The sequence below is a fragment of the Crocodylus siamensis genome, chromosome 2, assembly GCF_052110815.1.
Source record: "Crocodylus siamensis isolate JL-2025a chromosome 2, ASM5211081v1, whole genome shotgun sequence".
NCBI lineage: Eukaryota > Metazoa > Chordata > Crocodylia > Crocodylidae > Crocodylus > Crocodylus siamensis.
The window spans coordinates 38,106,845-38,130,775 of NC_143396.1; the positions used below are offsets into that span (position 1 = coordinate 38,106,845).

At 40.8% G+C, this 23,931-nt stretch overlaps 1 protein-coding gene across 1 annotated transcript in view; it reads left to right on the forward strand.

Moving 5' to 3' along the window:
- Positions 1-23,931, forward strand: part of PI4K2B (phosphatidylinositol 4-kinase type 2 beta) — a 43,403-nt gene extending 19,472 nt beyond the window's left edge. Inside the window, exons 3-10 of the mRNA XM_090035716.1 lie at positions 3,711-3,911; positions 6,616-6,747; positions 7,850-8,003; positions 9,532-9,599; positions 10,198-10,297; positions 13,677-13,810; positions 15,823-15,882; positions 22,632-23,931. Coding sequence (XP_089891842.1) covers positions 3,711-3,911; positions 6,616-6,747; positions 7,850-8,003; positions 9,532-9,599; positions 10,198-10,297; positions 13,677-13,810; positions 15,823-15,882; positions 22,632-22,808 — 1,026 coding nt within the window. The 3' untranslated portion in view covers positions 22,809-23,931. The remainder of the gene's footprint in view (positions 1-3,710; positions 3,912-6,615; positions 6,748-7,849; positions 8,004-9,531; positions 9,600-10,197; positions 10,298-13,676; positions 13,811-15,822; positions 15,883-22,631) is intronic.

Here is a 23,931-nt window from a genome sequence, read left to right on the forward strand (position 1 = left end):
TCAAGCATTTGTGCTGTGCTAGTTATCCTCTCTACTTTTTCTCTGAATAGCAAACTGGATCATTTCATGATCACTGTCCCCTAGCCTCCCTTGTACTAGCACCTCCGCCACCAGGTCATCCCCAGAGGCTAACACCAGATCCAGTACGGTGTCTTCCCTAGTGGGGACAAGTACCTTCTGCACAAAGTGTAGGTCCTGTACGCATGTCAGGAACCTTTGTGAGTGGCTAGACCTGGCTGACTGCTCCTCCCATTTGATGTCAGGGTAATTCATATCACCCATGACCACAACATTCTTTGCATGCATGGCCTCCCCCAGCTGCCTGGAAAATTCCAGATCCAGCTCTTCCTCCTGATGTGGTGGCCTGTAGTAAACCCCTGCTACCAGATCGCTCTCCCCCTGCCCTTCTTGAAGTTTGACTCGCAGGGTCTCAGTTAAGCCTTTCTCTGGTCCCATTTGGAAGGTAGAACTGGTATACTGTTCCCTAACATAAAGCACAACCCCCCCACCTTTTTTCCCCTTCCAGTCTCTTCTAAAAAACCCATAGCCCTCTGTGTCTAATGCCCAGTCAAATGTTTCATCCCTCCCATGTCTCCACTAGGCCAACCAGGTCGATTTTACTAATTGCAAGCAGGAGAGCAAGCTCCTCCTGCTTGTTCCTCATGCTTCTTGAATTAGTGAAGAGACACCCTTAATCCTTCTGTGGGAGCCCTGGGCACCGCCCCCCCCCCCACCTGAGAGACAACTGGTCCCTTGGTGTATATATATACCTGAGCTCTTACCTGGGCAGGTCCTACACCTGGTTGAGTTTTTTCTTGTTCCTGTGGCTCCCCATCCCCCGAAGAACTTAGTTTAAAGCCCGCCAGAGGAGGTCAACTAGCATGTAAGAAAACAAACTCTTACCTTTGGGGGAGAGATGAAGACCATCACACCCCCAGACGCTCTCTGATCTGAAGTGTAGGTCATGGTCCAGGAAGCATGACACCAACTCTGGAGGCGCCAGTTCATCTCACCGGCGTGCAGCAATAGGCATGCAGCAAGTGGTGGTAGCTGTTTGTAAGGCAGGTACACACTGGATAATCCTCTGCAGTACTTAGAAAAAGGGTGGTTACATTATCATTAACAGATCGGTGTTGCATGTAGGCATCCAGTTCATCCTACAGAGAAATAACCTGAAACATATGGGAAAAAGAATGTCAGAGTAAACCTTTGCAAGATGAAATGCTGTGTACTGTTTATAGTGTATTAATCTGGTGGCATATTGAATGAAACAAACATTAATTGTTTATAAATTTAGTTAAAAACTCTGTTGGACAGACTGGTTTTGGCTTTGTAATTTTACTTTTCTTTCTGATCTTTGACATGTAGAACATTTTCACTTCCAAATTTACTGCTGCCCACTTTAAGGATTTTTTTACAGTACACAGGAGAACAGTAGCATAGAGAGATACCATTTGAAAAGTTACTGCTATGTGGATAAATAGTAAAATCTGATTGAAACTTGAACTGAATTAGGGCTAGTCAATATAGTTTCTTTATGTATATCCACTAGGACTTTTCACAAACACATTTTTTAAAACTTCAGTGCAGGAGTTGATCTACTGTAGGCAACATTCCCATGGGAAACTGCTGTATATGTACATACTGGCAGGCTGAGTGTCACTATGCTACTGCTGTTTCAGAAGTACGCCATTGTATAGCTGATTTCACAGGTTTCTGTTGCCTTCTGACATGGCCTATGGTAATAAACAAAATAATCTATCCTTGTCCTACTCTGCCTGGATTTGCTTATCCAGGTCATAATTAGTGTTGTTTGTTCTGTGATGTTACTTAGAGCAGGACATGTCCAGTCCTGTAATCAAGCAATTGCCCTTATTTTTCCAAGTAGTGCAAAGCTACATTTTATGATATCATTTCTAAAGAAAATGATAGGGTATGAAGAAATTTAAGCTAGTTTTGCAACTGTTGTTTTACATCTAGGCTGCTTATAAATACCAGTAAGTGGCAGCTTAAAATGCAGATCGTTGTGTTTCTGATTTGTCAAATTTATCCATTTTATTTGTAGCTGATAGTCCTATGAAAGAATTACATTTGTTAATGACTTCAGGACAAGATTATATATAGCTTTTTTTTTTTAAAAGGGATGTGTGTGAATCACTTAGCCTGCTGGCTTTGTCTCGGGAGGCTCTGCTCCATGAGGATGTCCTCTGCCAGTCCTCCAAAGCAAAGTTCAGCCTTTATACAAACAAACCAAATACCTGTATCCCCTTCCCCACCTCCCCCCCCACCCAGTATTTGAGTCTGGTTGGTAGATAGTTTAAGGGAATAATTCAGAGTTTTTACAGGTAAATGGAAACTTGAACTATTTTCTTCGTAAATTTTAACATATCTTATAGTAGTGTTCCACCACCACCACCCCCCCCGAGCCTGTAAATTTCCTCTCCTAGTCTCTTTTAGAGATCCAATAGACATTTTTAGCATCTAGTAGGCCCTTTTGCTTTGAAAATAAGGAGTGTTGTGTAAATCACAAATACATTCATAAATCACCAGCTGATTTGTCTGGTAAGAATCTCGGTGAAAATCTATTTTGAATTAAAAGATCAGGACCAGCAATGCTAAGGAAAGATGCATTTGTCCCTCAGGAAGCTTATCCATTTTTGATTAAGAACAGCTCTGCTGCATGGGGGAAGTGGGTGCTAGAGTTGAATGTCTACTTTTAAGTTTACCAAAAAATGGTCAGGAAGCTGTTAATTGAAATGTGCTCTGAGGAAATGTTGGCATTAGGTACATAATTCATATAAGTTAATATCTATGTTCATTTCAGTCTTTTTTTTTTAGTGCTCGGTGTTGGTTTATGTAGCAGAGTTAAAAATTGTCCCTAAAGAACATACTTACAGATTTTCTGAAATTTAGAAATACAGTCTGTCAGACTGTGTTTATCTTTTAACAATACATGTAAAAGTAATCAACAGTTTATGTAATAGATACATCATTTTAAGCTTTTTGTCTCTTCAAAGTGAATGAATTGGCAATTGGAGGCATTGCCAAATTTTCAGCAACTGAATCTGAAGCATCTGTACAAGAGAAGACAGCTTATTAGAGATGTAACCAAATTAAAAAATTCATTGATCTTAATGTGACGTTTATTGTAGCCAGAAACAATATCTAACATTTCTATGAAAGACTAGTATACTATAGTTGGGTCAATAAAATATATTGCCTACAAAAATCCCCACTTCTGTTAGGCAGGTATTTAGCACATTTTGCTTGGTATAGTTGCATATCTGTTTTTAACATGTTAATGGGGAGATATTATGTATAAGGAAATCTGACTAGAACTATCAAACTGAGAGGAAAGATGCATGGGTTTTTTAACAGCTGCATGTGACAGCTGAAAATACTCTTAACCTCATTTAGATTATAAATCAACAGTCCCTCTTAATATAAATAAAATCCCAAGCTTCTATGATCAAGAGTTTTTTACTTTCAATCCATGGCATTTCTGAACAAGCCATTTGTTTCTAACTTATGAATGAAGATGAAAAATGTTGTTGTTTGTTTAGGCTAAAATAACAAGCTGTAAAGCAGACTGTATTTACTGATAGCAAACTGCTTTAAATTTGAAACTGAGTTTCCCTCATCAACTTGAAAAATTCTTGCACTTTGTATTATTCTCTGTGTATGACTTAAATTTTGCATTTTTTCCTTAGAAAACTATTGGAGTATTCAAACCAAAATCTGAAGAGCCTTATGGTCATTTGAATCCAAAATGGACCAAATACTTTCACAAGATCTGTTGTCCTTGCTGCTTTGGCAGAGGCTGCCTTGTTCCTAATCAGGGATACCTTTCAGAAGCTGGTGCCTCTCTTGTGGATAACAAGCTGGGACTAGGAGTTGTACCAAAAACTAAGGTAAAATTTATACTACCTAATATGCTAGCACTTAAAGGATGTGTCTACACATGCTGCTACATTGCCATAGCAATGTATTACAGCAACGTAGCATCTGTGGGCAAAAACCATGACACTGCAGCTACATCACCATCATGATGTGCTCCCTCAGTATAGTATGTTGCTGTGGCCATGTAGTGGCTAAAAATAACGAAGCACATGGCACAGTAACAACAGTGCCATAGGGACATATGTAGATGTGCCCAGAGATGCAAAATATGTGCAGTGTAGAATTAAACTGATTGTATTTGTTCTATCCCAGATGGGGAAAAAATGAATCGGTATTGGGATAAGAATAGTGCATGTGGATTATTTGTGCCATTGTAACAGGGTTAAATAATAGCAACTTAGGAGAGGGGGGATGCTGGGGGCACAGTGGCACTAACTCATGTTCCCCTCTGGAAATTCTAAGTTGCTGCATTCCTTTGCTTTTAGCAAACAACTGCAATCTAGTGCACATCTCACCCTCTCTAGTCATACTTGAGAGGTGATGACCTACTATTGGGAAAAGTACTCCGAAGTTTCAGTGTTGATATTGGTATAAAGGTCCATGTACTTCTTATGTCTCAGTATGAATGATCAGTATGATTTCTGAAAGATTTCACCTATCTGAATTGCCTTTTTCAGCTGCAAATAAGTGGTACTAAAAAATTTGTTAAAAGCATTAAGATTGTGAAATCGAGCACTGACAAGTTAGGAAATGTCAGAACTGATGTTGGCCATGAACTATTACTTAATGCATGCCATATAGATCCTGCATTGATTACAAAACTAAAATTTATTTCATGCATTTTTCAAAGGTTCTCACAGCAGTGTTAGTACTTGAAAACATTAGCACTCGTTGTTGATGAAGTCTCACTTGGGGCACTCACTTGAAGTCTTACCTGGGTCCAGGTCTGGCCCCCACATTTTAAAAAAATACATAGATAAGAATAGAGCAATAAAAATAAGACATCTAGAAAATTGGAACGGATAAAAGAACTTAAATGTTCTCCTTTGCTGCAATTCAGCATTCCTACCCTGTGAGTTTTAATCAGTGCCTACAAAATGAAAAGCACACAAGTAGTGGCTGATGCTTAACAGCTTGATTTAAGACTGTGTGCAGATGTTCATTTCTTCTAACAGAAGAATAGCCCAGGAGTTGGGCTGAATATAACAGATTTTTCTTTTATCTACATGGTAGAGAAACACTTTACTCTGTATTTATTCACTGTTAAGAATAGTCACTGTACAACAGTTGGTAAATTACTCTTTTACATGGTTCCTTTGTATGAAGTATATATTTTTAAAATGCCATGTGTAAATGAAATAGCAAACTAAGTGTACATTGAAGGTATTATTGTATAGGTAATCTGACCCCTTGGCTGGAGAGCTTTACAGATGAGATCTCCAGGCAGGGGGCATTAGAAAGCTGCTCTAAGCCAGCTCTGCTCATATGGTAGTCCATTAATTGACAGCCAGTTCTTTCCTCTGCCTGGAAAGGGGGCAGGCTGTCAAGTGGAATTTGGGAGGGTTTCAGCCCTGCGAGACTGCCCTCATGCCTCCAAGAAGCTGATCCGCAGGAGAGTGGCATGCTCCCACAGTGGCAATGCTTCCTGTTCTCCCTGGCAGGAAAATAGTCTTGTTCTTTGTACTCTGGGAGCTAAGCAGAGGGAGTGGCTTGGCACAAAGCCCCTGACTGCTTCTCCTATTGACGGTTCCTGTGTGAGAAGGAGCTGAGGCAGCTCTTCCACTCCCCTCCAGCAGATGGGAGGTGGGGAGCAGTTGCTCCCCACACCTCCAGATTGTGGTGACCTCATTTCAGGTAGTCATGGGAGCATTTCCTCTGGCTCCATTCCTCCTGGTCCCCAGAAGTTAAGGCAGGGGAAAGTGTGCAGACATTATTTCCCTGAAGAAACTCTCCCAGAAGCTATTTTAATCCTAGTTGTTCCTGGGTTTTTCTCTGAGCTGCCATTTTTTGCTCTTGAACACGTTTGTTTTCTACTGGGTGGCAGTTCTCTTGGTAGAAACTGAACTTATGTATGTTGTATATAAGACTTTGGCATCATATAGGATTTATGAAGCAGAGATGGTGATAATATCCAATTCTCCAGTTCAGCATTCATCTTCTCTAGGCATGGTGTCATGTTTTTAGTGCAGTCCTGTCATTCACTGTAGTGTGTCAGACTACTGGAGGGGTAAGAGTTTTGCAGCCAAACATTCTCATTTATGGCTTGATTAGTTCCTAGTTTGTTCCAAGACCTATGCAGTAAATGAGACTTGGGGATCTATGGGAAGAAATAGTATTTATCATGAAATTAAAGACTAATGAGCCAAAAGGACAATCAGGGCTGCTTAGTAGCCTAAATTCTGGCATTGTCTAACTTCCAGATCCCTGACTTCGTCAACCCATCATAGATCCTTGTATGTAATAGTAATACAAAATTATTGCACACTGGCAAGCAGGGACCCATGTAAGAACAATTAATTTAGAACATTCTGTCCAGCGTGCATTTACATGTTCAGCCATAATATTGTGTGTGTGTTCACATATTAAATTTGCTTGTGTGGGTTCAGGAAGCATTCTGTTGTCTTGACTTAGGCAGTTGGTAATCTACTTTATTATACGTCTATAATTAAAATCAAAATGAAAGGCAGTCCCAAGCTTTTAACTTTGTATTTTAAGGTTGTCTGGCTTGTCAGTGAGACTTTTAACTACAATGCAATAGATCGTGCAAAATCAAGAGGGAAAAAATATGCTTTAGAAAAAGTGCCAAAAGTTGCTAAAAAATTCCATCGGATTGGATTACCTCCTAAGGTAAGCTCTTCTAAGATGATTTGTCAGAGTTTGTCTCTTGGTTTTTACTGCTTGTGTCTGTGCATGCTGGATCAAAGCCAGGGCATTTGTAAGTAACTTCACTGCCTTAAGATCTGTTCAATCGGATTTTTTCCTGCAAGTGAAAGGGGGGTAGCTGTACATAAACTTTGGTCCAAGTCGTGAAATTTATCCCATTTGTTGATTTTTAATAGCTCTGTTACATCATTGCACATCTACATTTTCTGTTAAGGACGAACACTTCCTTTTAAGGGAGAAATGTATCTTGTCTCTTTTTACATTTGTTCTTTGCTTATGCCCTTTTCCTTCCTGTAATAGTTACCTTTCTCTGCCTTTCAGTCTGTCTGCCCTCAGTATCTTTTCTGTACTATGCTGTTCTTCCTCTTCTCTTTCTTGTTGTACTCATATCTGCTCCAAGCTTTTGAATCTTTCTTTCAAGCATTATTTTTTTTATTTAGATTCCTCATTTTATGTCCCTCAGTGTGTTCTTTCTTTTACTGTCTCCTGTCTTTCTAAGCAAAACCCTATAAGAACAACATTCTTTTCTTGCACTCACCAAATCTTCCTGCAGTGTTCTTTTGTAAGTCAAGCAAATGCACAGACTTATGACTTAGCTGCAGCATGCAGGTGCCCAAGAATTTCCATCCATAGGATAAATGCTTTGCAGGCTCCCCATGGAAGAATCATATGAACCCACGTATGGGTTTGTAAGTGCAGGCTTTTCTGACAAAGTAAATCTTTCATCCTTTCAAACTTTTTCTGTGCTTCTCCCCAATATGTAGAGCCTCCCAGGTGTGTTTGTGGGGGGTTTTTTTCTTCCCCATACTGAATGGCTCCTATACGTGTGCAGGGAAGCTGTTTTGGTGTACTGTAACTACAGTGTGTCGGAGCATACTCAGTTAATTGCTGGAGTGTGCTAATTACTCTGAACTTTCTAGAGAAAAAACAGTTTTTATAGCTGTCTGCAGGAAGCAATGTGTTTAATTCTTGAGTTCAGAACTTGTAAGGACCTCATCAGATTTTTCAGTTTACTGTTAAATTTAATCTACTTGAATATTCTCAATGTAGGTTTTTGAAATTGCAGGTTGGCTCCTTCCAGCTGTTTGTTGAGGGATATAAGGAAGCTGAATACTGGCTCAGGAAATTTGAAACTGATCCTTTACCTGAGAATACCAGGAAACAATTTCAGTCACAGTTTGAGAGATTGGTTACCTTGGATTATGTCATCAGAAATACAGGTACTTATCAGACTATCTTTTATCTTGAGACAGAAATAATAAATAACGTTGACTGAGTGTAACGTTCTTGTAATAAATACGTTTTGTTTGCTTTTCCAAAGGCTGCAAGCTAGAAATTTTTATGTGAGCATGTGAAGTATTTTAGCTTCAGCTGTCTTTAAAACTTACTAAGCGTCATAGTAGCTACATAAGCAACATATTCTTTTCTTTCATTTTTTCCCTTTTTGGAGGAACTATTGAGAGGTAAGAGCAATATGTATTAAGTCAAACAGAAGTTAAGAGATGAAGTGTTTTAATGAATGCTGTTACCTGGCTTCACTTCTGAAGTCATTAAGGGAAATCTGACGTCTGGTAGAAGAACCATGTTCATGTTCTACTTCTCATATTCTAAGGTCTGAAGGACACTGGATTTTGAAAGAGAAGCCATTGTTGTCGGATCCTTCTATTGAGTGGAAGTATATAGCAGCCTAAGTGTACTTTTGCTAAAGAACTGGTATTCAGTATTGCCAGGCACTGAAGGAGAGCTGGGAAATAGGCCTCCTATGACTTCTCCTGTGTAACTGCTTCTGTGTAGCCCCGTACTTGAATATGTAGGAAGGTCAGTTTCCTCAATGAGTACAAAAAGTCTATCAATGTAGATGTTCCCTCCATTGCTGTTGGTCTTCTTCATACCCTCTTTCTGTAGTTTCCTTTTCCTTTCCTGTCTTCAGTGTCTATACAGATGAAGCAGACTCAAAAGGGGAGAAGCAGACACAGGGTAGAATGTTTTAGGATAAGGCTCTAGTGCTTGTGAACCTCTAATATAGTGTGCTAACCTAGTCAATAGCTAAACTTTAGTACCTCCAAACCATTACTGTTTATGGACTCATTGGAGGACTATGTTTAAAAAAAAGAAGAAAGAAAAAAAGCATCCACTTAATTATTGTAGAACAACAAAAAGATTCAGTGTCTGGATACTCATCCAGATCTCTAAAGGACCTCTTTTGCCAAACAACCTTCTGTAGCAACACAGTTCCTTTTCTACCCAGCAGACCCTATGAAAGAAACAACAGTCTTTTCAGAATTGAAGATGACTTCCTTATTTCCCTATTTCACAGCTGTTTTGCACAAGTCATTTTCCCCTTTTTGGGTGGTTAGCTGAAGTTTTCAAATAGGATTCATTTTTGAATATCTGTGGTTGATCCTGCCACTGGTACAACTGTTTTCCACTGACAGAGAACCCATATGTGCTGTCCTCCTTGATATTGTGCAGTATGCTCAGTTGGTTAGGGGGAATGCAAGCCAGGAATATACAGTTCAATTCAAAATTGGAAAAAGTTGCATAAAAAACTTTTTAATAATCTTTCCAATCTAATGTTATGGTCTAATACACAAATTTTACAGAATCTAAATGAGATTTCTTGTTGGAAACATTTGGGTGATATTTTTTGTTGGATCTTTTTGCAAATATTTTCAGTTAAATGAAAATTGTTATACACTATTTTGAAAAATTGTTTTACAAAGATCACATATGCTCTCCCTTTTAAAGACAGGGGTAATGATAACTGGTTAGTCAGATATGAAAAAGAAGCTGATGGAATTGACCTATCAGATAAGGTAAGGAAAATCCATGTTTTTAAAAATTCATGTCAAGGCATAATTTGAGCTTTTTTTACAGGCTGCAGTAATTTGTTGAAATAGTAGTATATGGTATTCCTTATCTTGGAATCTAATTCTGATACTGCAGTGATTCAGGACAAATGTATAGGTGTGCCTTTAGGATGGAATTTAATTAGATTGATCTGATTTTATAGCAGGGGGGATTACCTTTATATTAATAAATAGGAAGGTTTTTCAGCACACGTTTTATAATAATGGTTGTTCACTTGTATAAAAACACAGTCCCTTAGGTCCATTATACTCTGTTCTGCTATTTTGGGTGCAGTTTTGCTTTTATATTTACATTGGGTCTTCCGGTTGTCTTGATGTGTCTATTTTGGTGACTCATTTACAGGAAAGTGTAGGCAAACCTTAACTGCCTACATTCTGGTTTGATTTTGGGTATTTTCACATAATGTTTAGACTTTGTAAAGAGTTAAACCATAGTGTTGTCACTAATCGGGCACTGGTTTACAGTTTTAAAACTCTTAATGCATTTTTCTAATATTTTTGTGTGTGTATAAATCATTACTAATTTGGAAATACTCCCCCCCAGGATATCCATTGGACTACTAGTAAAGAATCTATTATTAAAATTGCTGCAATTGACAATGGTTTAGCTTTTCCCTTTAAGCATCCTGATGAGTGGAGAGCATGTGAGTATTATGTTCTTTAATCTGTTTTATTTTTAACTATTAAAAATAAAAGTAACTATTAAATTGGCATTCTTAGATTACTTTTTGAAGACTGTTTCACTGTGGTCACTTTTTTCTCCTCTTCAACAGCTTTAAGTTGTTAAAACTCCAAAGATTTAAACTCAAAGTTAAGTTGTTAACCCCCACCTCCTTTCTTTTTTCTTCCCCCTGGTTGGTGCTTGTGGTATCTACTTCAGTTTTGGAAGCTAAATAGTACTGAGTCTGGCAAAACCCACCTGGGAATCCCAGGTGCTGTAGGCAGCTGTCATCTTCTTTGATATATTATATTTCTGAATTACTGTTGTCCCTCCCCCCCCCGACCTATTTTAATCTCCTCCCTCTATCCCCCTTCCTTATTTTTCTCTCCTTTTAGTTACTTCTCCCTTTTGACAACAAGCATGGCTGGTGCTTGATGGTGGGAAGGTGGAGAAGGGAGATGGCTAAAAACAAAAGGGCCCTGGAATTGGCAGGGTGGGGTGCCAAAAAGAGTAGAGGGGGCCATCAGGATTGGACCTTTGGCTTTTAGTGCTGGACTATCCGACAGAGGCAGCTGCCTACCTACTTGGCTCAGAAAGTGGCACATATATAGCATTTCTATGATGTAGATGCTAAGGTAACTTTTAGTCAAAAGCTTGAGCAGACTAAATATAGATGCACCTTTTAGTTTCACAGTACTGTAGTTGTGACTACCTCCAGTACAGTGTTTAGAGCACCGAGCTAGATTTACTGCAGTGATGCTCAACTTTATAGTTTCTAGTTTCTAGGGTCGGAAGGGACCTGAGTAGATCATCTAGTCGGAACCCCTGCCATGGCAGGAAAGATTACTGGAGTCAAACGACCCCAGCAAGGTGTTCATCTAACCTCCTCTTAAAGACCCCCAAGGTAGGAGCCAGCACCACTTCATTTGGAAGTTGGTTCCAGATCCTAGCTGCCCTGACCGTGAAGTAGTGCCTCCTTATATCTAGCCTAAATCTACCCTCTGCCAGCTTGTGACCGTTATTCCTGGTCACTCCTGGCAGTGCTCGGGGGAACAGGGACTTCTCCAGTGCCTGCTGGTCCCCCCTGACTAGTTTGTAACAGGCCACTACATCCCCCCTCAGCCTCCTCTTTTGGAGGCTGAACAGGTTCAGGTCCCATAGCCTCTCCTCATAGGGCCTGCCTTGCTGCCCCCGATCATGCAAGTGGCCTTCTTCTGGACCCTCTCCATGTTGTCCACATCCCTCTTGAAGTGTAGCACCCAGAACTGGATTCAGTACTCCAGCTGCGGCCTGACCAGTGCCACATAGAGGGGGAGAATCACCTCCTTGGACCTGCTTGAGATGCATTATCTGACCCTGCAAGCTGGATGAGGGGCACAGTGTGATTCCAGCATGGGGTTGGGGTCTGGGGCTGGTGTGCGGGTGATTCAGCTGTGTGTTTGTCTGCCTGATACAGCTGTGGGCTGCTCAGGTCCAAACCAGCTCAAGGCTCGCAGAGCTGCTACTGCTTCCTTGCTGTCAAGTTTCTGAACTGTGGAGAGCACTGCAAGCTAGAAGATAGGGCTCCATGAGCCAGATCTAGCCTGCCAGCTGTAGGTTGACCACCACTGCTTTACAGGGAACTAATTGCGTAACTAAGGATAGACCGCTGGCTCAGCATGGTCCAGTTCACCCTGCTGAGAAGTAGGGTAGATGAGCTTTGTGCAGTTGAGGCTAAACTGCCACTGACTGGAACTAGCTCATCTGTCATTAAGCTGCAGTAAATTCTGTGAGTGAAATGTATAGGTACACTAAGGTTAAAGAGGATCACAGTTTTTTGGTGCAGTATAACTGGTTACAAATCTCATGTAAGCAGCTTTGGAACTCTCCGCTGGAGTTGGAAAAGATTAATGCAGTACTTGTCAAACTAAACGTTCATTTTGGTATACTTCAGAATCTTTAGTGTTGGTGTTCAGATCTTTTGTCTTTTTAACCTAAGCCTTACTATATCAAGAACATAAAATCTGGCTCTTATAAAGGTGTTGACTTTACAGCTTAATACATTTAAGAAAAGATTTGTTAGTATGAAATCTTTTTTTATTATTCAAGCTACTTGGGGTGGGGATTAAAATCTGAATAAGTTGAAGAATAGGGCTGTGTCCACACATGCAGTCACATTTGGTTTGTGGCACCACAAACCATACTCATTGCACATTGAAACTGCGTGCAGTGTTGCTAATTTGCAGCGCTGGGGCAAAATTTGCTACAGGGATTTCCCAGTAGCAAAAAACACACCCCCACGGGTGAAAAGGGTAGCACAGTGCAAGAAAACATCATTTACTGTGAGAGTTTTCCACGTGCTGCTTCCCAACTGGCTGGAGTGCAGGGTGCCTCATTGCAGGGGCTGCCTGCCAGCTAGCCCCACATAGAGGCACCCTGTGTCACCACCCTTGCTGGGCAGCGCCCCCACCCAGCTCTAGTCCCTGCTTCTGCCCCACTCTCTCCCTCACCATGGGGGGCCACAATTGGCTTCCCCACACCCCTTCCCCTCCACAGACTTACCTGCAAGGCACTGTTCCTCATGCTGCCCTCCTGTGCTCCTGTAAATAAGTTACTGGATTGGTATCAGCTAACACGCCTGGTGAATAATCGGCTATTGATATCGGCCAATAAAATCTCTTGGTGCACCCCTACTTTAAAGTCAAATATCTGAAAAGTTTATTTGGTTGCAGGTGCTATATCACTCGTGCACAAATTGCATACCTACGATTGAGGGAGAAAAGTCTTTGCTTTGCCAGTCAGTGGCAGGGGTTGGCAACCTCTGGGCTGGATCCAGCCCATAAAGCCATTTGATCCAGCCTGCAGATACAGGCCTTTGACATCAGTTACTTTCCCGTGCAACCCTGGGGAAAAGTGCTAGCTGTGGATGTTTTCCCCATGCCAAGGACAGGCAAAAGTGGTGGTAGTGGCTGGGTTCTAGCACCTGGCTCCCTCTGACCTAAATTGAGTCGGTCAGGCCTGCAGCCTTAAAAAGTAGCCAGTCACTGGTATATTGCATTCTGTATTTTAGTGATACTTTTCCCCCCTTATTTCTTCAATTAAATATTTATTACTATAAATACACTTTAATTTCTTTTATACTTTATGAAAAGTTGAAGCCTTTGTGGCCATCATTTTTAAGTTGTAATTCTGGCCAAACAATGAATGTAACAGTAGTAAACAAATCGGGAATAAGGTTCATGTGAATATAACTTCTGTCAGCCAGCGGTTACCAAATGATTTAGAATTTTGATAGCTAATTGCAGGTTATTTTGATTGGAGAGTACTAGAAACTCTAATTTGTTCCTGTTAATAATCAAGCAATTCAATTTTTTTTCAATTAGATCCATTTCATTGGGCTTGGCTTTCTCAAGCAAAAGTTCCTTTCTCCCAAGAGACCAGAGATTTAATTCTCCCTCGCATTTCTGATATGAACTTTGTACAGGATCTTTGTGAAGATCTTTATGAATTATTTAAGGTGAGTCTACAGCTACTCCAGTGATTTTAACAGTTAACTTGAATGTGGAAGGAAAACTTTAAACAACTGTTTTTCCCCATGATACTACTTTAGCTCCAGTGCTAGGATACAAATAGTAGTGATATATATCTAAATGTTTTTCACTGAATCATTGTGTGAGAAAAGTGAAATGGCTAGAAATGAGCTTTATTAATAGCCTTTTAATGTGTGTTTTATATTATCAGTTAAAGTTAAGTAAGCATCAGTATAAATCTGTCACTTTAAAATGCCTGTCAGTACTTACTTTTCCAAACTACAGAAATGTATTCATAGTGCTTCATTCAATGTAGCTTCAGGTATTTTAAATCTTATTATTTTGTCTTCAGAGTGACATTAAAATCTGGAATCTATTCAAGAATGGATTTGCAGATAGCTAACACGTCAAATTGTGCACTGCAGTATATATGTGTATGTAGGCCTCCTTTTACTCTGATTATCAGAAACATTCATCATAAAATTAAAATCTTGATAAGGTTTGTAAAACTAATAAACTTGTATTAGTATTAGAATTTGTAAATTTGTATCTTACATGCTGAATATTCCTGAGGACACAGGGCCAAGGGGACAGGGGCCATTCAGTATAACATGCAGCTTGCAATTATATACATGCATTTATTTGAAAAACAGTGGTCCTAGAACATGTTTCTTAATGTAATTTTGTATTTGTCTGGCCCCAGTGTGTTCAAAATACCAGTATCATCTTTGGCAATTCTGTTGTAATACATTAGTGCTGAGAATTTAATGGGTGTGGAGGCTGGGGTGTTTCCTTGCCCTTTTACAGGAAGTCCCTGTAGGTCAGACTTGAGTGGGAAGGTAGAAAGGTGGAAATTGCTTCTTGAAGGTTCAGATCAAGTTTAGTAGGGCTGTGTGAAGCTTTGGTCACTGACTTGATTTGGAGGAAATTTGGCTCAGTTGGGTGGCCGAATCTCCAAATCTGAACTGAATCAAGAGACCCAAATCAAAGCCTCTGATTCAATTTGGAGAGATTCAACAATAGACATAGATTTGTGTTTTTTCTACGTACCTCAAGGTACCAGGCGCGGCTTGTGAACACCGAGATGGTGGGGCAGACGGAGCATCCAATGGGAGCAATGGGAGGGGGGTTCCCCACCCTCTTGGTGGTAGACCCAGAAGTGGGACCCCCCCCCCACCCCAGCCCGCACTCCCTTGGGATGCTCCATCTGCCCCAGCATTTCATTGTTTACAAGCCTTGCCTGGTACGTTGAGGTACATAGCAAAAACATTTAAATCTGTCTGTGTCTGTGGCCGAATTGCCGATTCTCTGAATCGGAAGGGAATCTTCAGATACAGCCAGATTGATTTGGGATGGTGATCTGAATTAGTGAATTGAATTGCTGTCCCTCGATTTGGGCCGATTCCAAATTGAATACTGCCTGCTTTGCCTACCCCTGGTATTTAGCTTGTAATCTTACCCATTGCTCTAATCCTGTAAAGCCATAAAATGATTTTTTTTTTTTTAACAGAAATTTTATACTTTTATCAGAAACATTACTAGCTGTTAGAGGTAATATTATAATGGAAAAAATAGGAAAAACGGATTAAATCCTTATAATGGAAAAACTGTCTTTTACTTTGTGCACATATGGATTGCTTTGGTTAGCTACCTTTCCTGTTTCCTGTCTAGTTCTTTCTGTGGCTCTTCTACATAGAGAAATATTTTAAAACAGGGCTGCAAATCCACAGAGAAGACCTAAGACTTGGAATTTCTTTTATGTTGACAGTATCCTTTTAAGTGTCTAAGTACTGTCAGTCTGCCTTCCCAAGCAATGTTTGCTGTTTTGTAGTTGAAATGTACTTCCTGATTTTAGTTTGTCTCAAACATATGCGTAAATTTTTATAGTGCAGTTGTTGTTCTTTGGGTAAAAACTATTGGTTACATAGTTCCTAAGAAATGTAATTTTTTAAAATAGTCTGAAAATAACGTATCTTTTTATTATTTACTTTGAGTAAAGACGGATAAAGGATTTGACAAGGCTACTTTTGAAAACCAAATGTCTGTGATGCGGGGACAGGTAAGGCTAATTATTAAATTTCTTAACAAGGAGTACTGAAAGTAATGCCTAGTAAATGGAACATATAGGTGCATAGATAGCATCTCTGAAAGTGCAGACAGATGGCAGGATGACTGAACATACACATTAATTTAGACACTGTTCCCACTGTCTTATGAATGAGGCAGTAGGAAGCTTATATTGATATTGGTTTTGCCAATTTGCCATTTGTAGATAAAGAATTATTTCTAATGTTACCAGTTTACTGTGCTAAAACAAACCCCTTTAACACACAAAATGGCTATAAAATCAAATGTATTGAAAATTCACAATGCTGTTTACAATATGCAACTTGAAAAAATATGTTTTGAGGAAATTTGGCATGCAAGTAAATCAACAATTGAGAAACTAAATTATCTTGGTAGTTAACATATTAAGAGAGTTAAGGACATTCAGGAGACTCCATCTATTCTTAAGTATGTGACTTTATCAGAAGACAATATTCTGAGGTCTAACACATACTAAGAGAAACCAGCAGAGATGCTTTATAAATCATTTTTATCAAACGTTTAGTCCTTTGGATTTAAACGTTAGATTTCACTTTAATGTACTTCAAGTATAGCACCATATTGTAGTTCTATTTTAAAACTGGATTTTGATCAGAGTGCTATCCATTTTTTTTAGGATGCTCAGACAATTAATTTATTAGAAGTTTCAGGAAACCTACACCTGACTGCTTCTGAGACTATTAAAATATATATAGAAAATTGTTCTTATTCTTTTGTACTTCTGTGGTATGCAAGAAACATAACACAATCTGTCAATATATTGAACAAACTGACTTGTAATATGCAAGCTGTTCTCATTTTGCATCAATCACTTAAGTAAGAAAATTACTTTCATTTAAAAAAAAAAAAAAGGGGTGGAGGAGACTACAAGTAATCTGCCCTATATATAACCACTAATCAGATATTTGTAAACTGGTCAGGTTTCTGCTAAAGTTGCTATTTTCAGTTGACATTTGTCTGCATGCTAATTAACAAGACTTGGACACTGATTTTGATGTTATGGAAAACAGGTCTTGTAAAACCTGATTTGTATTTTTATATAAATAGTGTACATATGGGACTATAGTTATTGATGCAACAATTAGTAAATTAAGAACCAGCTAACTAAAAAAATCTCAGAAAGCTGTTCTCACTGGATAATAATCAGTGGATGTGCATGTTTCTAGTGGGGTCACCACTGATTTATACTGGACCTGATGTTATTTTTAAAAAATTCAGTAATGATCTGGAATTAGGATAAAGTGGACAAAATTTGCTGGTGAGATTCAAACTGAAGTTGTAAACTATAAGCATTGGGTGATCAGACAGCAATCTGGATCATGTCATTTTGACCCATTCAAACCAAAGATGTTTGAGTGTAGCAAAATGCAGAATTCATAATATAGGTACAAAGAATTCAGGTGGGTCCAGGTGGCATTGTTAGGACCAGCTACTACCCCTGTTGGAAAGACTATTCCAAAAGCTCATTCATTAGGGAGTTGGGAAGATTCTCCTGATTTCCCCCCCCCCCCAACTTAAATTTATTCGCATCCAGTTTATCCCCACTTATTTGTGTTCCAATATTATCCTTTAGCATCACCAGTTCTCCCCTCCACCATTATTTGCCAGCCTAAACAAGCCAAGCTCTTTTGGAGTAAGTCTACACTGCTAGTTAGGCTGACCATCAGACTGCTCTTGAGCTCATGTACATGGACCATCTATACTAAAAAGCCTTAAGCTTTTTCTCCTGTGGCAGGAGTCTAGCTGTTCCCCACCCAAGGAAGCACTGTTAATCTTTCAGCCCTGGGAACTGGCCTCCTCTTATCCTGACCCTTTCTGCAGTGTGTTCAGAACTCAGACATTCACTGCAAGCCACGCATGTAGAAAATCTATCTGCAGCCTACATCTTCCACTTCCTGAGCCTAGTGCCAGCAATTGGAGCCAAGCACAGGAGGGGCAAGTAGTGGCCAGAACAGACCCTAGGAGTTCTTGATTTCCTGTTTTCCAGTCAGATGGTACCACCTCTAAGTTGAGAGATTTATTAAAAGTCCTTCTTACCAGACCTGTGACTTCTGTATGCCAGGTCTTTCAGAATTCTGGTGCCCTCAGCTTGTGCACATTAAGCTCTTTGACTGTTTCATAGATTTCATAGACATTTGGGCTGGAAGGGACCCTGGAGGATTGTTGAGTCCAGCCCCCCGCCCCAGGGGCAGGAAGTCAGCAGGGATCATAGGATCCCAGCAAGATAAGCATCCAAATGTGTCTTGAAGGCATTCAAAGTGGGTGCTTGAACCACCTCTGGCAGCAGTCTATTCCAAAACTTGGGGGCTCAGACAGTGAAGTTCTTTCTTATGTCCAGCCTGAATTGGTCATGGCGCAGTTTTTGACTGTTAGATCTTGTCCTCCCTTGGGGCGCTCTGGTGAACAGACATTCCCCCAGATCCTAATGAGTACCATCTATCTCAGATATGCTATCTGCATAATCTGAGGCTATGGAAGGATGGCTAATATGCACAATCTGCCTTTGGTAACTCTAGTCGCTGCATGCAGCGGGTGCTCCGTGGCTGCACCGCATGTGGTGGCCGCTCTAGGACACGCTGCTGCATCCAACACGTGCCAGAGTTAGGTGCCAGTGGGTGCCACATGCAGCATGCAGGGCCCCCTTCATCCCATGTACTGCCTGTGGGTAGACTTCAAAAGTAACAGGCAGTACCAAAGGCCAGATGATGGGGCTGTACCGTATCTTTTGGAATTACACTGATATATTGGTTGCATATCTGATCGGCACCAATTAAAAGGAAAATTAATGTTATTGGAAACTGGGTGTTTTTGGCCAGTGTAGTCGATTTAATGTCACCGACTGCACGCATGCCTGTAGTTCTAGCATGCACAGGGCTGGGAATGCAGTGTGGCAGTTTGGAGAGTAGTGTCCTGCTGGTAAATCTGTGTGGGGAAGGAGGCATGGGGGGGCAGATCGAGGCCTTCCTTGCCCCCCTCAGTGAGGGAGGGAGTGGAGCAGGGGCAAGCGCTGCCCAGCCAGAGCAGTGAATGCAACTCTGGGGCCAAAAGCAGAACAGCCATGGGTAGTGTGGGAGGGGTGGGGCAGCTTGCTGCCACTGCACATTCAAAAGGGAGGCATGGGGTGCATATGCCCCTCAGGATTTGTGCATGGGGCAAGAGCAGGCTCAGCCAGGGGTGCTGGCCTCTTCCTGGTGGCAGGGGAGAGGGCTGGACTGGGGTGGGCTCCAAGTGGGTGGGAGTAGATGGGCAGCAGTGCCTCTGGGAGGGGTGGCTATGGGGTGGGCTATAGCCACTGGAAGATTCCCCATAGCCCCCCCCTCCCAGTGCTGTTGCTACCTGCCCCACCCCTGCCCACCCTCACCCCATGCAAAAATTGGGGGGCGGGGAGGGCACATGCCTCCCATGGCTCCCCTGCGTGCAGCAGTGGGGAGGTGCCCCCTGTCAAGCTGCCCATGGCTCTGTCCCCCTTCCAGCCTTGGGGTTGCATTCACCACCCTGGCTGGGCATCACCTGCCCTTACCCCACTCCCTCCTTTACTGTGGGGGCCTTGTTCTGCACACCCCCCCTCCCCAGCCCTGACTTACTGGCAGGACATTGCTCTCCAAGCTGCTTGGCTGCATTTCTGTAAATTGGCTGTCAGATCGGTATTGACTGTTATGGCTGGCTAATAATTGGCCATTGGTATCACCAAGAAAACTTTTAGCAGCACACCCCTGTTTCAGAGCATCTTTGACATCTTGCTTCAGAGCATCCTATTTTGATCTGAAGGTTCCCTGACATCGTTACAGCTTGGTCTACTACTTAAAATCACCTCACTGCTAAAAACTTTGCCTGATTTGTCATTTGAAAGCATCTGTCTTCAGCTCCCAACAATTCATTCTTGTTGCACTTTTTGTTTTTGGATAGATAAGCAGAGGTGCTCAACCCATGTCCAATGGGTCAGATGCACCTCCTGGTGCCAGATCATCCAGCCTGTGAGGTTCCCCATGGGTACATGGCATGGTCCTGTATGCTAGATTGGACATGTAGAGCAGTCTGGGGCCCCAAATCCAGCATGCAGAGCCGGGCAGGAGTGGTATGGGCTCCAGGACCGGGATCGTGGTGCAGAGATTCGGGCAGGGTGGCATGGGGCCCCAGTCCCAGTGTATGAGGCCTGAATTCCACCCACAGACTGGTCCTGCACCATTCATTTGGTTCAGGAAGCCAAAATGTCAAATTTAGCTCTTTAAGGGTATGAATAATTGAGCAGCTTGTTGCAGACTAAAATATGTGTAGGTCTTTACTGTTCATCAGCTGCTCTGTGGTCACTCTCCATATGTGGGCTCTTACCTCACAGTACTTCAAAAGCTAAGCCATGTGTATGAGGAAGTGATACATGGGAGCTGTCATGGTAAATTGATAAACTTGGAAAAAAATATATGAACACTCTTAAGTCTTTTTTTTTTCTAGCCCTTACATATTTTGGGACTTTTTCCTGCTCCCCTTCCACGTTTTCAAATTCTTTAAAAATAAAGTTATTACAGCCCCCCTCCCAAGAACTGGGTCCTGTACTTCAGTATTGGTCTAATCAGTGCTGCCCTGCTGCCACTTGTTACTCGCAGTTTATACATCCAATCACCCATTTTGGAATGTACATCCTGAATTCCTTGTTTCTAGATGATGAATTTTGCGTTTTTGTTCTGTTCAAACATCTTTGGTTTGGTCTATTCAAACATGGCTTGAATGGGCCAAAATGACATGATCCAGATTGCTCCGTCTGACTACCCAGTGTTTATAATTTACAACTACATCAGTCTGTGTATCACCATCAAATTTTGTCAACAACCACTTCATCCTACTTCCAGATCATTACTAGATTTCTTTAATAGCATCAATCTTCATATAGATCAGTGGAAACCCCATTAGAAACGCAGATTCATTGATTGCTGTCCAGTAAGAACAGCTTTTTGAGACGTTTAAGTGGTTCTTAATTTACTGATTATTGCATCAATAACTTTATAGTTCCAGTATTTATATTTTAAGATGTAGTTTGATTAGTATATGAAAGAGGTTTGTATTGGGTGATGGCTTTGGTATGGAGTTGATAGCCCAGAATGTACATCTTAAGGCCAACTTCCTAATTTGTACATGATTTTCTTACCCAGTTAAATTTTGAAGTACTTCATGAAGGAACCAGTAGCCTGGCAGTTTGCAGAAATCATTGGCTTCAGCAACCTGAGAAGGCAGAACAGTTACTATCTACAGAAAAGCATTTGGTCTTCACTTAGGCCAGGTGTTGTTCTGGGTTCCATGCAGCTTGAAAGCCAGATCTTTCTCAGTGTAAAGGTTTTTGTAGATTCACCAGAGTTCATTGCCTGGATGCCCTAAACTTTTGTTTTTCTATTTCAAAGGGTTTGTGAAAGGCCTGGGGAGTGTTAACGTAACTACCAAATTTTTTTTAATGCTTTAATAATTTGCCCTATAAAGTTTATCCTGTCATGGGAGACCTAGCATTTTAGCATTGCTAAAATCTATCAGCTCCAGGCTAAGAAAATGGTTATGGCTGTTAGGCCTGTGCAAAGTAGTTAGAATTGGCTTCCAATTTGGATTCAGCTGATTCAGGGGACAGTGATTTGAATCACTGTCTCAAACTGATTTGGCCGAATCTGATTTGGAGATTTGGCCGCCATCGAATCAACTGAATCTTCTAATCAGACAGGCCCCAGTGTCCTGGCCCCACACTCACCAGCTCCTGCTAGGTGGAGCAGGGCAATCCCCACTACCCCAGGCTGCGTGGGAGGTTCTGCCACAAGCCCACAGAAGCTCTGATGGCCGCTGCAGCAGCTGGTGTGTGTGGGCTCTTTATTTAATAATAATAAAGGAGCCAGGATGCTGTGGTGAGCAGGGCAGCTATTGATGAGGCTGGGAGAGCGGGTTGCAGATGGGGGGCTTGTGGAGGAGCCCCCACAGCAGGCAGGAGCTGGTGAGAGTGGGGCCTTTTATATTATTATTTTTTTTTTTTTTTTTTTATAAAGAGCTGGGACACTGGGGCTTGGTGAGGCAGCTATTGATGAGGTTTGGAGAGTGAGCAGGGGTCAGGGGGTGCTCAGGGAGGCTGGGGGAGCTAGCAAGGTATGAGGCCTAGTGCCGCCGCCCCAGTCCTTTTCCCCTTCCTATCCCTTACTGGCACGGAGTCCGCGTCCAGCACCCTGCAGCGGTGAGTGGGGACTGCCCAAATCTCTGAGGCTCTCTGTATTGATTTGGACCTTTTTATTGGTCTCCCGATTTGATTTGGATTCAGAGATTTGGCTGCCAAACCAGTCTGAATCTCCTTCAAATCGAATCAACACTTGAAGCTTCGTGCAGGCCTAATGGCTGTCGTATGGCTTTTTGAAGTAGAGTGTTCCATGAAAATGGGAGAGACCTGAAAGCATTCCTATAGCCATAAGATACTGCAGTAGTTGAGAGAAGAATACTTGCTTCAGAAGATCTTTTAAAGCAGGACTTTTAGTATGCTTATGTTCCAGAGACAAAAGCAGGAGAATAACCAGCAGATCAGTAGTATCTGTATTTATTTAAACTGAGTAAAGGTAGTGAGCTGTTTTGGAAGAGGCTACAGCAAAAATAGAAGCATCTGAATGTGGATTCTTTATACAAAGACTGATTTAAGTGCAGCACTTTTAATAGACCAAACTTCATCCTTTTTTCCCCACCTTCCTGCAGATTCTGAATCTTACCCAGGCATTAAAAGATGGAAAGAGTCCTCTTCAGCTAGTTCAGATGCCACGTGTGATTGTGGAGCAGCGAAGTGGTACTGGAAGCCAAGGCCGAATTGTTCATCTGAGTAATACTTTCACACAGACCTTCCATAGCAGGAAGCCTTTCTTTACCTCTTGGTAGCAACAGGAATATATGAGCAAAGGATATGTCTCCAATTTAGTAAGTCCTGTGTAAAAGTTCTGAGATAATGTAATTCTGCTGTATACTGAGAGCTCTGACTGCCAAAACCTCAACACTTAAATTTTGAAGACTTAAGAATTGTATTTTGAATGTAATCAAAGTTTATGATATTGTGTCAAAATTGTGAATCCTTATGTCAGGGAATGAGGAACTTGTCTATATTGTATTTTTATAGGCTGAATTGATGTATTCTGCATAATACAAAAGGGAAAAATTCCAGTTTACATATGCTGAGAGACTACTTTTGCATACAACATAGAAACAGAGCTTTTCTTTAAATTTAAATGTGAAAATGTACACTATAAACTGTTCATTTTTATATGCTGTTTAGAAATGATAACAGCTTATGTTATCTTTGATTGTAAAAAGTCTATTTCATGTTACTACTTCATGATGTCATAAGTTATTCTATCAGTTTTCATAGCCTAGTTAGTTGGAAAATGTTAAAATAAAATGGTCATGCATTTAAAAAAAGTGCATTAGTTTCTATTCTTGAGACTTGAAAAAAAATTCTCCAAAGGCTTTTAATTTGGGACCAAAAAAGAGAGAGAGAGTGAGCGTAAAAAACGTAGTTTATTTAGAATTTGGTTTCAGTGGGAATTGTGTACACATGCTGTAGGGTGAAAATTGGTCCTTACTCTTCATATTATTTGTACATTTAAATAATTTATTTAAAAATCTCTTATTTCTCTCTAGATAGGATCAAAGTTGTTCTGTAATGCCATCACAAGAATAAAATAGTATGTAGTTTTATTTAAAGATGATTGCTTATAGTATGGATAGCCTTGTCATTCCTGATAGCTTGAACACTGAAGGGTTAATCTTTTAAGCCACTCCATGATGAATGTTTGTCAGACTGTGCCATTATTTTTAACCAGTAAAAACAGATCAACTGCAATAAATGGCGCTCAAAAACTTGTCATTAGACCTCTAGCAACACTGTGTTCATCCAACACATTTTATTTACTTTTATATTGAAGTTGCAGAGTTTAATAATCTAGGATCCTTTTGCAAGTCAGTGACTTATGTAACATTTTATTTCAGTTGTATTCTTGAAGGTTAA